We start from the raw sequence: 13,845 nt of genomic DNA on the forward strand, positions 1-13,845 counted from the left end.
CTGCCCTACCCCACACACTTGACCAGGGCAGTTTAAACTGCAGGTGGTCAAATATGAAAGACAGTTCTTACTGTGTTAACAGGGTTTTTTTCACCGATCTCCTGGTCCAAAGCCCAGTAAAGGCCACGGACTCTGAGCCAGAGACTGCCTTCTTGACAATTAATTTCCAAACTCGGCAGAGTTATGAAATTTGGGATATTTACTTCTTGCAGGTCATCAGTGGAGCAGGCAGTGCCAAATGTGACCTTTTAGCAAAGGTGACAAGGTGTTATTACTGGATCTCAACCATGCTTTTCCTGTCATCTAGTAAGAAGAGAAAAATGAAGTTAATTAATTCCGTCCTGAGGCTGAAGTATCTAATTTGAGGAGTGGAGGGAGGGGTTATCTGAGGTTTCTCACTGTGCTTCAGACTTACTCATTTTTAATGCAAGTCTGCCCTAGAGGAAGAAGGAGAATAAAGTTAGTTCACCTAAAAAAGGAAAGGACTGTGACTGCAGCAGTGGATTGCACCGCTTGAGAAACTACTACTTGCATGTACTGTTTGGGTTTCATTGTGTTCCTGTGCGTTGCTGCTTGAAAGCCGTGGAAGGACCCGACGAGCCTGGCCTGGTTCTCCCTTTGCTGTGCAATGAAGCCGGTAACGAGGGAAATCACAGCTCTAAGCCAGGTCCTGGGCACGTGTCTCCGGTTTTTGGTGGTGACCAGTCGCACGTGCTCGGCGTGAGCCTGGAGCCCAGAGCAGAGGCATTGCCATCTCCTGCTTCCCAGTCTGCTGGCAAGCGGTACTGCAGGTGGCTACTGAGCTGCCATCCCAGGTAGACGTTTCTTTTTCTTGGGAACTGGTGGATGTGGCCTCCATGAATGTGTCAAAACTTATTCTGATGTCCTTTTGGCCTCCATGGTTTGCAGTGTTTTGGGATACGAGAGTATGGATCCAGGGGAAGGAGGTGAGCCAGGCGTCCCCAAGTGCAGCATCGCTGATGTGTCTCTGCTTTGGCTCTATATCCTGGGCTATTTCAAAGTAGCCTCTGGAGACTGATAATTAAGAGTAAATGCATCCCTTCTTGTTGACCACGGGATGCTTTGTGCAGCTAGAATAATAAAGATGAATGGCACATCTTTTGAAGTAGAGCTCTTGGTAGCTGAGCTGTAGGGTATATGTCTATGTCTGGGGGCCAAACCGGTGACCCCAGCAGTGAGAGAACATGCAGCTGCCTCCCTGGGTGATGCAGGTGCTTGAGTGTGCGATGCTCTGGGCCGGTAATAGTTATTTTATGTTGGATAAAGAGAACAATGAGTGATCTGGGCAAAAAGAAGAGCAAAAGGCATCCCGTCCATGGGCTGGCTGCTCTGTTGCTGGCAGGCCTGAAGGTGTGTTTTCGGGGAGCCTGGTACATGGGAGTGAAGAACATGTCCCAATTAATATTGGAGCTGAACCAGGCCCCCCATGAAGAAACCTGCCCGCTGTGGTTGCCGCAAATACCTTCAGCGGTGTTCAGTCCCACAGAGCCTGAAGAAACTTCACTAAAGAGCATTTAGCAGGGAGCCCTCGAGTATCGCCGCTGCAGAGCTGACCCAAGGAGTGCCCAGGGCAGAGAAAAAAAATCTGCATTTCAGTGTTGCCGGTGGGAAGCAGGGGCAGTTCATTTGCTGGCTGGCATTTTGTTTAGTTTCTTCCTCCAAAATGCTTGTTTGCTTGTATGATGTGAGGGTATTGTGTGCTGGTTCTGGAGTGGATCGGAGCAGCCACAAGCTGTTTTATTTACCAAGAACTGGGGAGCCCGCGGTACGGAAGGGGTGGGGTAAGGCAGCTGCATAACCCTGAATGCCAAGATGGGAGAGCTTACAGCTGCCTAGAAGTCCTGATAAGCTTGGAAAGCATCAGGGAAGCCTGGCCGAGGAGCAGGACTTGAGCTGGGACCGACGGACAGAGCTGCAGGCAGGCATGGCCGTGGGACACGTGCGGAGGAAGACCTGTGGTACCTGGCAGCGGGGGGATGCTCGGGAACGGCGTGCAGCACCGGCCCCAGGCTCACCCGCGGGCAGGGGGACCAGCGTGGCCCAGGGATGGAGCCAGCCTGGCCACTGCTGCCTGTTGGGCATGTTGCTCCCAAAGGACTGCACGGAGCCGCATCGTCTCCCAGCTGCAGATGTTTCTTCTGTGACTCAGTGTCGCACTCTGATCGCAATACGCGTTTTGCCAGGCACCGTCAGAGCCTCCCCCACCTCACCCCTTCTCAGAGGCCACAGTTTTCTTTATGTGCATGTGGTGACACATCACTATTTACGATTTCACGAGAGCATCCTGCTCGCTGTATGACACCGCTTTCATTTCCCTACCCATCCTTCATTTATCAGGTCTTTAGCACTTACTGGCAAGTGACACTGCTTCCCCCTTCCACGCCTGCAGTTCCTGGGGGATTTCTGTGGAGTTCACTTCGGCGACAGGTAAATTACCGCCTCCACCTCGAGCAGAGGCTTCGCTTTGTTTTCTGTTGAGCTGTATTTCACCTTGCTTTAGTAACCATTTTCTAGTCAAGCACAGACGCGCGTCTGCAAACATGCATGCATGCACTTCTGTACGTAGGGTGTGTGTAAGTGCGTGCGTGTGTGTGTATCTAAGGCAAGTTGTATAAATAATATAAATTATATATAAAATAATATAATATAAATTAGGGCAAGTATGTATATATGTGCATGTGAGCTTACAGAAACCTTACCAATAAAAAGGGGTCTGTGTGTGTGAATCAGCCAGCTTCAGAGACTGTTCTAAATGGGATTTATCCCTCAAAATGTCACTGCACGGGTCACATTTTAGGATGAGCTGTTTGAAAGGAAATCCAAATACGTTGTACCAAGTTACAAACCTAATTTCAAATTGTATTGAAGCTTTTTGTCAACAAACACGGACGTGTTAGGCACAAACGAATTGAAATGAAACTCGGCAACGCATTGTGTTTACTTCTCGGTGAGACCTGGTCTTGCTGTGAAAAGGAAAAATGTTTTTTACCATGAATCCCATGTTGGAAGGAGGAGGAATTGCAGAGAAGAGCAGTGCGAGCTCTTCCACGGCTCAGCCAGCAGATGTCACGTTTGGTTATCGCTGGCGAGGCGTCTGATCCCAGCACTGCGGTCCTGCAGCTGCAGGTGCGAGGCGAGGGATGGGTGCAGGAGAACCATCCCACACGGGTGGGGAGAATGGGAAAGAAACCATTAAAGGGCACGTGGAGAAGGCGTCTCATGGATGAAATGCGTAGCGTACTCCGTGGCATAAGCTTATATTAGTTTAAGTGTTAACTGGGATGTCGGTTTACTGGTTCAAAGCAGACTTTTCTGTACCTGGAATAGGAACCCCTTAAATCGTCTGGGATGGGCAGAGTACATATACATTTAAATTTGTGCTCCAGTTTGGCATTTGAAAGTTCAGTTTGATTCCCAAATGATTCCTTCCCTGCAAGTTGCAATAAGTTAGCAAATCTGTATATCCCTTGGGAAGAGACTTTTACTGGAGAGTGTGGGAAAGTGTCATCCCCAAGTTCATGGCGTTGGGAGCAGCAGGTATGTGGTTGTCTGTTCCTGCAGTAAAGAACTCCCTGGAAGAGCAGCCTCATCCACCTACTTTGTGGGGATTATTTATTATTAATGCTTGCACTTGATTAGCTTTAGTACTACTCTGCACTTAAATGCCTCTTCAGCTGCTCAGCAGAACTGTTCTGTTATGGCTTAGACTGTCCTTTCCTGGAAACCAAAGCCCAAAGATCCTCCTGCGGGCAGACCTGCTTTTGGGAGGGCAGGAGCCCCAGCTTATGATCTGGTGCTCTGGGCTCTAGTCCGGGCTTTGCTTTGCAGCCTGCTCTGCCTCGTTTCTCTAGGAGAAGACATATGTTTCCTTTCATGTATGCAAATAAAGAACAAAGTATCTTCTCTTTCTTATTGAAAATCCTTCATAAAATATATATCCTGTAATAAACCAGAGCACAGTAACGGGCAGCATTTTTCATAAACTCTGTGTCTCCCAGTATTTTACACAGTTAAATATATTGTTTTGTTTAGGATTTATACTCTTCATGCATTTTAAAGATAGAAAAGTCTGGAGCTGAATTTGTCAAAAGGGGAAGCATTTGTAAATCTCTGATTTTATTTTATTTTTCCTAAACGTTTATAGCTGCTGTTATAAAGTGCAAGACACCCTGATCATCGCTTATGTTTAACTCCTTGTCACGATAAGCTAAAGTGCGTATGTGCTACCAATATGGAACAGAGATGGCAAAGATGCTGCATTCGCGAACCACCTAACGCCAAGTAAATTAGCAGAAATAGATATGAAGATGGGGGAACATAAACAGACAATGCAAGGAAATGATTCCTTTAGTGCTCTGTCTGCGTGTCTACTTAAAGCTGTCACTGTTACTGATGCTGTGCCTGCACAGTTACTACTGTTTGTTTCTGCATGACAAGCCAGCATAAACACTAACCCGGTACTCTGAAACTCCATCTGGGGTATGTAGTCAGCTGCTATAATTAGGGAGAGAATGTCGTTGTTCAGTTTATTGCCATTGCTTGAAATCAGTGTGTTGTGTTTGCACTCATTACAATTTAAATTTGCAGTGCATGTTCTTGATTTCTTATGTTACTTTGGAAACCATGTACTGGCAACTGAAATGAAACTATTCTTTTAGAAGATTATTTTATTTTCCTAAGTTTCTAAGGGATAAATGACTGAGCGATCTGAAAAGAACCACGGGAAGATCTCCTGTGCCTGGTTGAGAAGTTTCTTGAATAGGTACCAGTTCATGTCGCATTTGAGTAAACGCATCAGTCCACCTCTGTTCAGGACAGTACTTCAGCATTTGCTGAGATCCCTGTGGTGCAATGAGATGTACCATGAATTTAACAGTAAGCAGTTGAATTGGCTTTTCTGTTTGTTTGCTTGTTTTCTGTGAATCAGTTCCATATTGTCTTTCATACCATTTTTGACCTTCCACTAGTAGAGAGTCGGTAGATAATATTTTGGATGTACTGCCTGGAGGAATTCAAATGCTGCACAACAGATGCTAATGACTACAAAAGGGCTCTGTGAGTGAGAGGGGCTGTTACTGGGGAAGAACACTGCATTTGTTCTGCAGCACTGGCACTGGTGACAGATGATGCTTTTCCTCCTCATGATCCAGTCTCAGATTCATTATGAAATAAGTAATTACCGAAACTAGGCTTGTAACTTGATGACTCTTATCCATCAGAAAATAATGATGCTTTAACACTGTCTGCTATAGTACGCTCTTTAATACTGGTGAGCTGCTGTCACCTCATCCATACATCAGAAAAAACGTGCATGTCTGCTTATGGTTTGGTCAGCTGTTGCGCATTAAATGAAAACCTAATTATTGTTTAGAACCATGGATATATACATCATATCAGTTATATTCAAATGAACTGTACCTTCTTGTGCATTAGCGAGTACCTGAGGAAGTCCTCCTGTAATCCATGCCACGCTGGCAAGTATTTCTGTAAATCAAGAGCAGAAGTGATTAGGGCTCGCAGGTCATGATGGTGCCAGAGCTGTTGAGGTGGTTTTGCAAACGGCTTTGTGCCCTGTTCTGCTGAAACTCAGGGATGCTCCTGTTTGTCATGGGGAGTCTTTGTGCTGGAAAGGAAGAAAGAGGCAGCGCACCTTCGCTACCTCGTTTATGAGGGTGTTTGCGATGCCATAGCTGCGGCAGAGCTTCTCGTCCTCAGAAAGTGACCCCAGCCAGCCCCGAGCCATTTCAGAGAGTCCCGTCCCTGGGCTGGCTTTGCTCCGGAGGAGGTTTACGTGGCAGGAGAAGGGTGTTCCCACTGCCCCCCGGCGAAACAGCTTGCTCCTTCACTTCTGCAGAGTGCACTGTATTCCTCTTCTCCCAAATCCCACTTTTTCTGCGAAACCTTCACCCAGGGACTATTTGCTTCCGGGCCAGGCCTGGGTGCATTTCAGTGGGGTTTAGGCTGAGCAATGCAGCCCATCCCCATGGTGCACGCATGTGAGGGGAGTTCTGCTTGTGCAGTGGCAAGCAGTGCTGGTAATCTTCTGTTACTGAAGAGAGTGCACCTAGAACAAATGCAACCTGTCACCAGAAAAACAAAACACAAACTTCAGATAAAACACTTTTATGGATGTATTTTCCAAATTCATCATTGTTAAATATATTTTTCCCGTGGGCTTTCTCCACTTTGCTATACAATCAATAGTTTCTTCATCGTTTAAGAAGCTGGACAATGCCCTACCTGCTGCTTGTCCACAGGTGCGTGGTGCCAAATAGCAGAGCAGTGCTGGCACGTCTGCGTTGGTGCTTATTCCTGAGACACTGAGACCCGACGGTGAGCGCAGGGAAATGCTCCACTGGACCGCAGCAGCCTCCACGCTCTGCCTGGGTTCAGAACTGATTTGCCAGCCGCCACGTTGGTCTCTCCTGCCTGTGCACATCAGTGGAGCAGCCACACTGCTTTCGGTACAGATCCTGTCTCATCTGAAACTGGCTCAGATAACTGCTACTGTCTGCAGGCAGTAAGCTTTTTTTTTTTTTCTATGAATATACCTTTTTAAGTTGTCCCTACCTGGCTGTCCACTATTTGAAGTACTCTTCAACTGAGTAAGTCCTCACACTCAATACATCTTAGAAGTGAGTGTATTCTTGTCCCACCCAGAAGACACGTTAGTGTTTGGGAACCGCTACTCAGAGAGGACCTTGGGACACACGTTCCTTTGTGCCACACTGTTTAATCACAGTCGTGTTCTCAGATCAATGTTTCTTGAGATCTGGTATCGCATCTCCCTGAAGTCCTATTTCAGACTTTCATTGAAATTAATATGTAGCAAACTTTAACTACAGTGATCGGGGACTCTCTTATAAAGCCTGTGGCTTCTACCTGGAGGAGGGTCCGTGGGTAGGATATTCCCCTGGCTGCTGATCTGCTGGGCGTTAGGTAGAGATGCAGAAAATGCACCAATAATGCCCAATAAAAAAAGCCATTTGGCCTCTTGAAATTAAAGACACAAGGAGGAAAAATTGCTGCTCACTGCCAGTAATCACAGACCTCTGCAGTGTTTCTACAATTCAGGAGCTTCAGCAGGGCTGGGATGTGCTTGTGAATCCAGATGAATGTTACCGGTGAATTGGGTGCTGGGGTTTTTTTTCTTACCCCTGTGCTAACCTGAGGAGGGAGATAGCTAAAATCCTGAACAACCCCTGTGTGCCCAGGGGTGCAGTTAGCCATAATTGATAATTGTAGGCTTCATATGCAGATGCGTTTAGGTTGATGGAACAACAGCGATAAATGCAGCAGGATTTGTAATTGTGCTGCTCGTGCTGGGTGGCGTCTGAAAGCGTGCTGGGGAGGAATTCACGCTTTATTTTAGATGTGTAGCCTTCAAACACAAACATTTGGTCTGTCTGTTTATGCACTTTTGTCTCGTGCAGGGGCCAGCCCAGATGAGCAAAACTTCATTCGGTATTACCTCTCCTTACCCCGCTCCCACCCTCCCCACACACACCCACCCCAACCATCTTTATTTCGCACATACTACATATTCAGAAGGTGAAAAAAATAAATGTTTTGCTAGTGATAGAAAGGAAAACAAACAATATACTCCACATCAAACTGTGTCATGTATCCTCTCCCTGGCAGAGCCCCAGGCATCACAGTTACTCGGATTCCAGCAGTGTGAGCACAGAGGGAGGGATTAATTAAAACTAGTACGTGTTAATGGAGCTCTAAACCTGACTGCAGATGCCTTAACAGACACAAAAAATACCATGGCATTAAACTCTCCCCCGGCCCTGCCGGAGCGGCATGTCAGCGAGAGGCTGCCCTTTCCAAGGATGCGGCACTCCTGGATGCATAGAAGTTGCCTGCAGAAGCAGCCCGGACTTCTCCCTGCCTTTAACCCCTCGACCAAGGGCCATGGCGTGCTGCTCCTCTCGCCAGCACCCTCCTGAGGACTGAGAAGAGTTTCACCGTTTTCCCCTATATATCTGAATCGGCATAGACCTGGGGTCCCTCCCGGTGCATCAAAATCCACTTCGATGGGCGATAGAGGGGTGGTGGGTTGGTCACGGCTACCTCCAGTTAGCTGAAGCCTGGCGAGGTTTGGTCCCAGGGCAGGCTGAGCTCTGCCTGCCTGTCCTGAAATGTTTTAATAAATCCTTGAATGCTGCAAAAGCTGAAGGGAGTGAGAGGAAGGCCGTTTTTGCTGCCTGCACTTAAAAAGGGAAAATGATGTGAGCCAGGGAAACGTTTCCTGTACTCAGAACAAAGCAAGGGGGTTTGCTTTTGGCAGGTGAGGCTGACGTTGCTGTAGGAAAGAAGGCAGGTGCAGGTAGAGCTGGCAGCCCCAAGGGTTGCCCAGTTGGGGTATGAGGGACAGCAGCCCCACGCTCTGCATGCTTGAGACATCTCAGCAGGTGGGGAATATGTGATAATTCCAAGCATGACCTTCCAAGCATGTGCTCTTCCAAGCACGACCAGGGCCTGAAGCTGGCTGCTGAGCTAACCTGTACTACAGGTGGTTTCCTCCGAGTAAGCTGCTGCCTCCCCGCAGTCAAGTCGTGCTACGCCAAGGGCTGTTGCTAGGTCTCTTACACTCTTCATCATCTCTTTACTTCTCTAGTGGAGGATAATCTCTGCTGGACAGCATCACCTCTGGAAGCGGCACAGTTGGGTGGTGGGAGGCTTAGGGTGTTTGTCCAGAGTCGGAGCAAATGGTCACGGTGATGGGGGACACCTGCCTAGCCCAGGCTGACTGCCCATGTGTCTCATAGCTCCTGCTCCTCCAAAGGTGACGTCTGCTTTTTGTGTACTCTAAAACACTGCCCAGCTTTCTTGTACTTCTGAAGTTCACAAGTTAAGGTCTTAATGTTGTGTTGTTAAATTTTCAGCATCTCCATTCACACCAGAAAGCTCTTCTGTTCAGAGAGATTTAGAATAATGCAACTCTTCATGAGTCCTCATTATTTCTCAAAAGGTGGCTGTGTTGTTCAAGTGCCCATATTGTGACAAGTGTCTAATTATGGATCCTTTCTGTAGACCCCCAGAGATGCCATTATGGTCACCTGCAGTAGAAGGGGGAAGATTGTAATTTTCATTCAGCATGAGCTTTTCTCCATTATTTCCACTGCACATAAATAAGGAAAACAAATCTTAGCGACCACTGATCCTCTTTTCATTTATCTTACATTTCATTTTTTTTTAAATAGCAGTTTTACTTTGCTTCTTGTCCTTGGAGTATTGCTGTTTGCTACTTCAACACTAGCATATCTGCTCTAGTCCGATCTAATTGAATGTGCACCTCTTTTGGGCAATCTGGCAAAAATATCTTGGCTAAAAGGGCTTTTCATCCTTTGAAAAGAAAAGCATGGCTGGAGGGGATGACATACCCAAAGATAAAAGCTTGATCAATAATCACAAGATTGGTATATATTCACATGATTTCCCCTTTGTCCCTTTTCAGGTTTTTTTTTTTATGCTCTTTTCCCCTCTTCTCACTACCTTTCTGATGATTGAAATTCTCAGACTTCTAGGTCAAAATGCCTCCCCATCCATCTCTGTTTACAACTGTAGGTAAGAATAGTTCTGAGGAGAAAATACCTAAATACAGTGTGCATTTTGGCACAAGCTCCTAATATCTGAATTAAAGGAGGCGAGTAATGAATGCATACCCCTCTCATAGGTCGACGTGAGCAGGCAGACCACGTCTTCCCATGAGGTTGTCCTGTGTTTTTCATTGCATTTCATAATTACTCCCACTGACAAAATCCTTGCAGAAATAGAAGGAGAACAGAGGTATAAGCTTTGGGAGGGGAAAGACCTAATTCTGCTTCTGTTTTTCTCTAATGACAAGTCTCCTTTAGACCTTCACAGGAGGATAATATCTGCAAATGTTTTGGCTTCCCATGTTTCATCTCTTTTTTGAATAATTCAGGTGACAAAATATAGCATTTAACACAGAAGAGCCTGGTTTGTGTTTGCCCCCATCCTGTTCCCAATAGCGTTACGCTCAAAGCATAGAAACTCCAGAGAAAGGAAGCAGAGCCGGGCAGGGCAAGGATGGAGTTGTTCCATGAAAGACGGTCAGTCTTTGAGTTGAGGTTTTGTTCCTGTTGAAACAGATCCAGGGCAAAAACTGGTGATTAACAACTCTTCCTACAAATCCAGCTGTTAAAACTTGTTTCAAGTCAATCCAAACCTTTTTGCTTTAAGAAACGGAAGCAATGCTGCGTTGTTGGTATGGCGTGCTAAAGAAAGATCAGTGCAAAATGACTTAAAAATAGAAAACTGATCTATGACTCTTTGGCCTGTATTGGTGTGTGCTCTAATATTGTTTGACTTTCCTTTACGACAAATCCACTGAGATTTTTTGGGGGTATGTTGGAATTGTGTATTCCAGTGGAGGGAAGTTCCCTCAAAGGTTTTTGCAGACACCCCTGTCCCTACCACATCTGCTCGTAGCCTTTATGGACTCAACTTATTTGCCTGTAAAGAGGTGCCTGGTGGTATGTGAGATGCTCTAGGATGGTGCACGCAGCTCCAGGTATGGCACTAGCAGGTCCTGGGTCTCTTATAGCTCTTGTGTCATATCTTCCACCCAGCCTAGATGGCTCAGCTACCCTACGGCATCTCAGATGCCACTACATGCCCACGGCTAGGCAAACAGATTGGGCACTCTGTGTCATTTTTGCCATCAGAGGCAAATCACTCTTTATGGGATGCTCTAGAGGCGCAAAGGTAATTTGCATGTAAAGGTGTCACTAGCATTCGTGGGTTTCAGTCAAAGGGAACTCAAATTCAGTGAATTCAAGCAATGTTTTATCACGTGTTCAGGAAATCATCTTTAGTTTTTTCATATTTTAAAGGATGAAGGCTATAATAACATTCTGGTGAAACACTCATGTACCCAACATGCACTGTGAGATGTCGTATCCCTCTGTTGTGCACATCTGCGGTGTTACGAAGGGCGGCTTGTGTGCGTTTTCACTTGGGTAGTTGGAGAGGAGAAGATGTGATGAAGGCAGCAGTTGCTGGAAATGTCCATCTTGTATTTCCAGCTCATGGATGTAATTTTGTATTATTTGTGCCAGGTACAGCAGCTGTCGCTGAGTCTTTCTCTGCTCAGTGTAGTGCAGATTGTTTTGATATCTCTATTTTAGTCAGCTGGGCTATGCAAAATTAGTGCAGAGACATGTTACATCGCTCCAGTTTTCCTTTGCTAGGAGCTCAGTTAATTTTTCCCCTCCCATGGCCACAACTGGGCCCTGGATGCCGCTGAGGAGTGAGTTAACGGTAAAGGTAGACTGTTGCCATGAATCCTGTAAAAAAGTGGATGGAGGCAAATAATTCCAAAATGTGTTTCTGGAAGAAGATATTTAACAAAATTACTCAAAACACAGGGGCAGAGGGTGGTTGCAGGCTGGGTCTCAACACTTGGCTCCAAAACTGGCTGCCTGATCGTTCTCTGGTTTCTTTGTTTTCCCCGGTTTTGTTCCTGTCTCCTACAGGCAAAGCCTACGCTCCCGAGTTCTACTACGACACCTACAACCCCCTGTGGCAGAACAGACCCCGCGTCTACTCCTACAGTCTCCAGTGGACCCAGATGAACCCCGACGCTGTGGACCGCATCCTTGCCTATCGCTTAGGGATTAGGCAGGTGAGGAAAGAAATTAGTTCGTGCAGGACGTGCCTTTTGAGTGCTGACCTCTGTGGGGACTGCCGAGCCTTTATTTTATTTTATTTTATTTTGTTTTGTTTTGTTTTGTTTTATTTTGTTTTGTTTTATTTTGTTTTGTTTTATTTTGTTTTGTTTTGTTTTGGTTTACTTTGTTTTATTTTATTTTATTTCCTTTTTTTTAATCTTATTTGATTTCTTTTTTTCCTCCCTCTTTTTGTCTTCTGTGAGTCAGAGTTGTTTCTCCTCCTTCTGGAAAGTTTGCTGCCATCTTGCAGAAGTAGTCCTCTGCCACTTGCAGATCCTGGAAACTAATTTGCACGTTTGCAGTGTGAAACGCAGAGATTAAAGAGCTGTTCCTCGGAGGGTTTGCAGAGGCTGTGGCTCAAGATATGCTAGAAAGATTACATGAAAGAAACTTGCAGTGAGATTAAACTTTTTATCTCTCTGTATGTATCTATATATCTTTTATTAGATCTTCCATGTAAATAGATAAATATAGGGATAGCTGTAGCTTTCCTGCGGAAACATGTGGTGATCCTTGAGAACCGAGATATCTTTTTGACCACATTAAAGCCGATCACATTTGTGTCTTCAGAGATTCACTGTGAACTTTTCAATGGGGATTGGCACTGTTAAGGAAGCGTGGGACCAACCCACTTGCAGAGGAATTGTTAAATTAACGTAGCCATCCCCATTAATTTTCCCTTTAACAATTTTAAAATAAAAATATCATCTTTCTTCTTTGAAGGTTATTGCTACAAAGCTTGAGTTTTAATACACAATTAAAGAACCAATCTGTGCGTTGCTTAAACGCTTATTAAATGGCAACACTTCTGCTTACTCCCCTTCGCAGGGCAAAGTGATCTTTGGACTTGCACTTTCCTATAGCAAAGCCCATACAAAATCTCACAATTTTATGTTCTAAAGGCAGAAAATTGTTGTGCCATAACACTTGTTTGCGATCCTGTCTAGAGTCTGTCCATGCCAAACACTACAAAGCGTGCCAGAGACTGACACTGAGAGCTTGGGTTTTGGCATTGCTAGGCTTTCTCTAGGAAAAATACATGGTTTGAAAATAACACTCCTTGCTATGAACACCTCCTTGGCCACCGCGTCCACCTCCGAGTCACATCTTACCAGTTGGGCTGCCAGCTTTGGTCTGGCTCAGCCGTGCGCTGGCAGAGGAGGCTGCCGCGCCGTGCCGTGCCGTGCCGTGCCGTGCCTGGTCAGGGTTGCAGGGCTCCCACCACCCCGACTCCTGGGCACGTGCCCCCGGCTCCCACTCCCAACCTGGACCTGCTGCAATCAAATTAAGATGTTTTGCGGCTTACTCATGAGAATCCATCTGATATTGTTTTGGTCTTGTTATATAGTCTCCTGTTAAGCTTGCTTTTCTTTAAATAATACCACAACTGATTGATTTAGAAAGTATAAGTTTGGATATTCATTTCCTGAAATAATAGTTTGTGCAGGGAGAAAGAGATCGGGGATTAAGACAGAGTCTTGAAGACATATTTTTTTGAAAATGTGAGTGCAGAAGGTGTTTTGTTATCCGACAGATCTCCTACTAGGATGAGCTTTGTAAGCTGCAAAATAAATATACAATTTGAGCACGTTATTTATGCTGAGTGGATAGGGTTTTTTGCTTGTATAACTTCCGTGGTAGTTGTGGAGTTGACTGGGACGCGTCCAGGGAAGGGCTTTGATACCTGGAGGGTTCTGGCTCTCCTTCACTCAGAGTTTGTCTCTGCCTGAATCTAACCAATTTGAAATGAAAATCGGTGACTTTTAATACATGTTTATGCAACTGTTTGCATCATTGGGCACAAATCAGTTCCGTTATTCCCAGTACCCAAGAGGAATTAGTAAATTAAAAAAAGAATTTGCTGAAGTAAAAGAATATATAATGAAATTAATTGCATTAGGATTTTTAGCTTCTTTTTTCCATTTCATTTTAATTCACTTTTAATTATCTATTTATATAATTATCTAGAGTTATTTTACTCTAATTCCTTTGACAACACTCTCTGTCAGGCTAATAAAAATATTTTCCTTTCGTCTCTCTGAAGCCACATTTAAAATGTGGATGATTTAGAACCTAGTGAGCCGTCCAGACACGCTTGTCCATTATTGCAGTGATTCCCCCT

General features: G+C 45.4%; 1 protein-coding gene across 1 annotated transcript in view; it reads left to right on the plus strand.

Annotated features, from left to right (window-relative positions):
- MDGA2 (MAM domain containing glycosylphosphatidylinositol anchor 2) overlaps positions 1–13,845 on the plus strand; it is a 389,857-nt gene that overhangs the window by 326,032 nt on the left and 49,980 nt on the right. Inside the window, exon 11 of the mRNA XM_072865499.1 lies at positions 11,529–11,677. Within this exon, the coding sequence (XP_072721600.1) occupies positions 11,529–11,677 (149 nt within the window). The remainder of the gene's footprint in view (positions 1–11,528; positions 11,678–13,845) is intronic.

The sequence above is a fragment of the Ciconia boyciana genome, chromosome 6 (assembly GCF_034638445.1).
Source record: "Ciconia boyciana chromosome 6, ASM3463844v1, whole genome shotgun sequence".
Lineage (NCBI taxonomy): Eukaryota > Metazoa > Chordata > Aves > Ciconiiformes > Ciconiidae > Ciconia > Ciconia boyciana.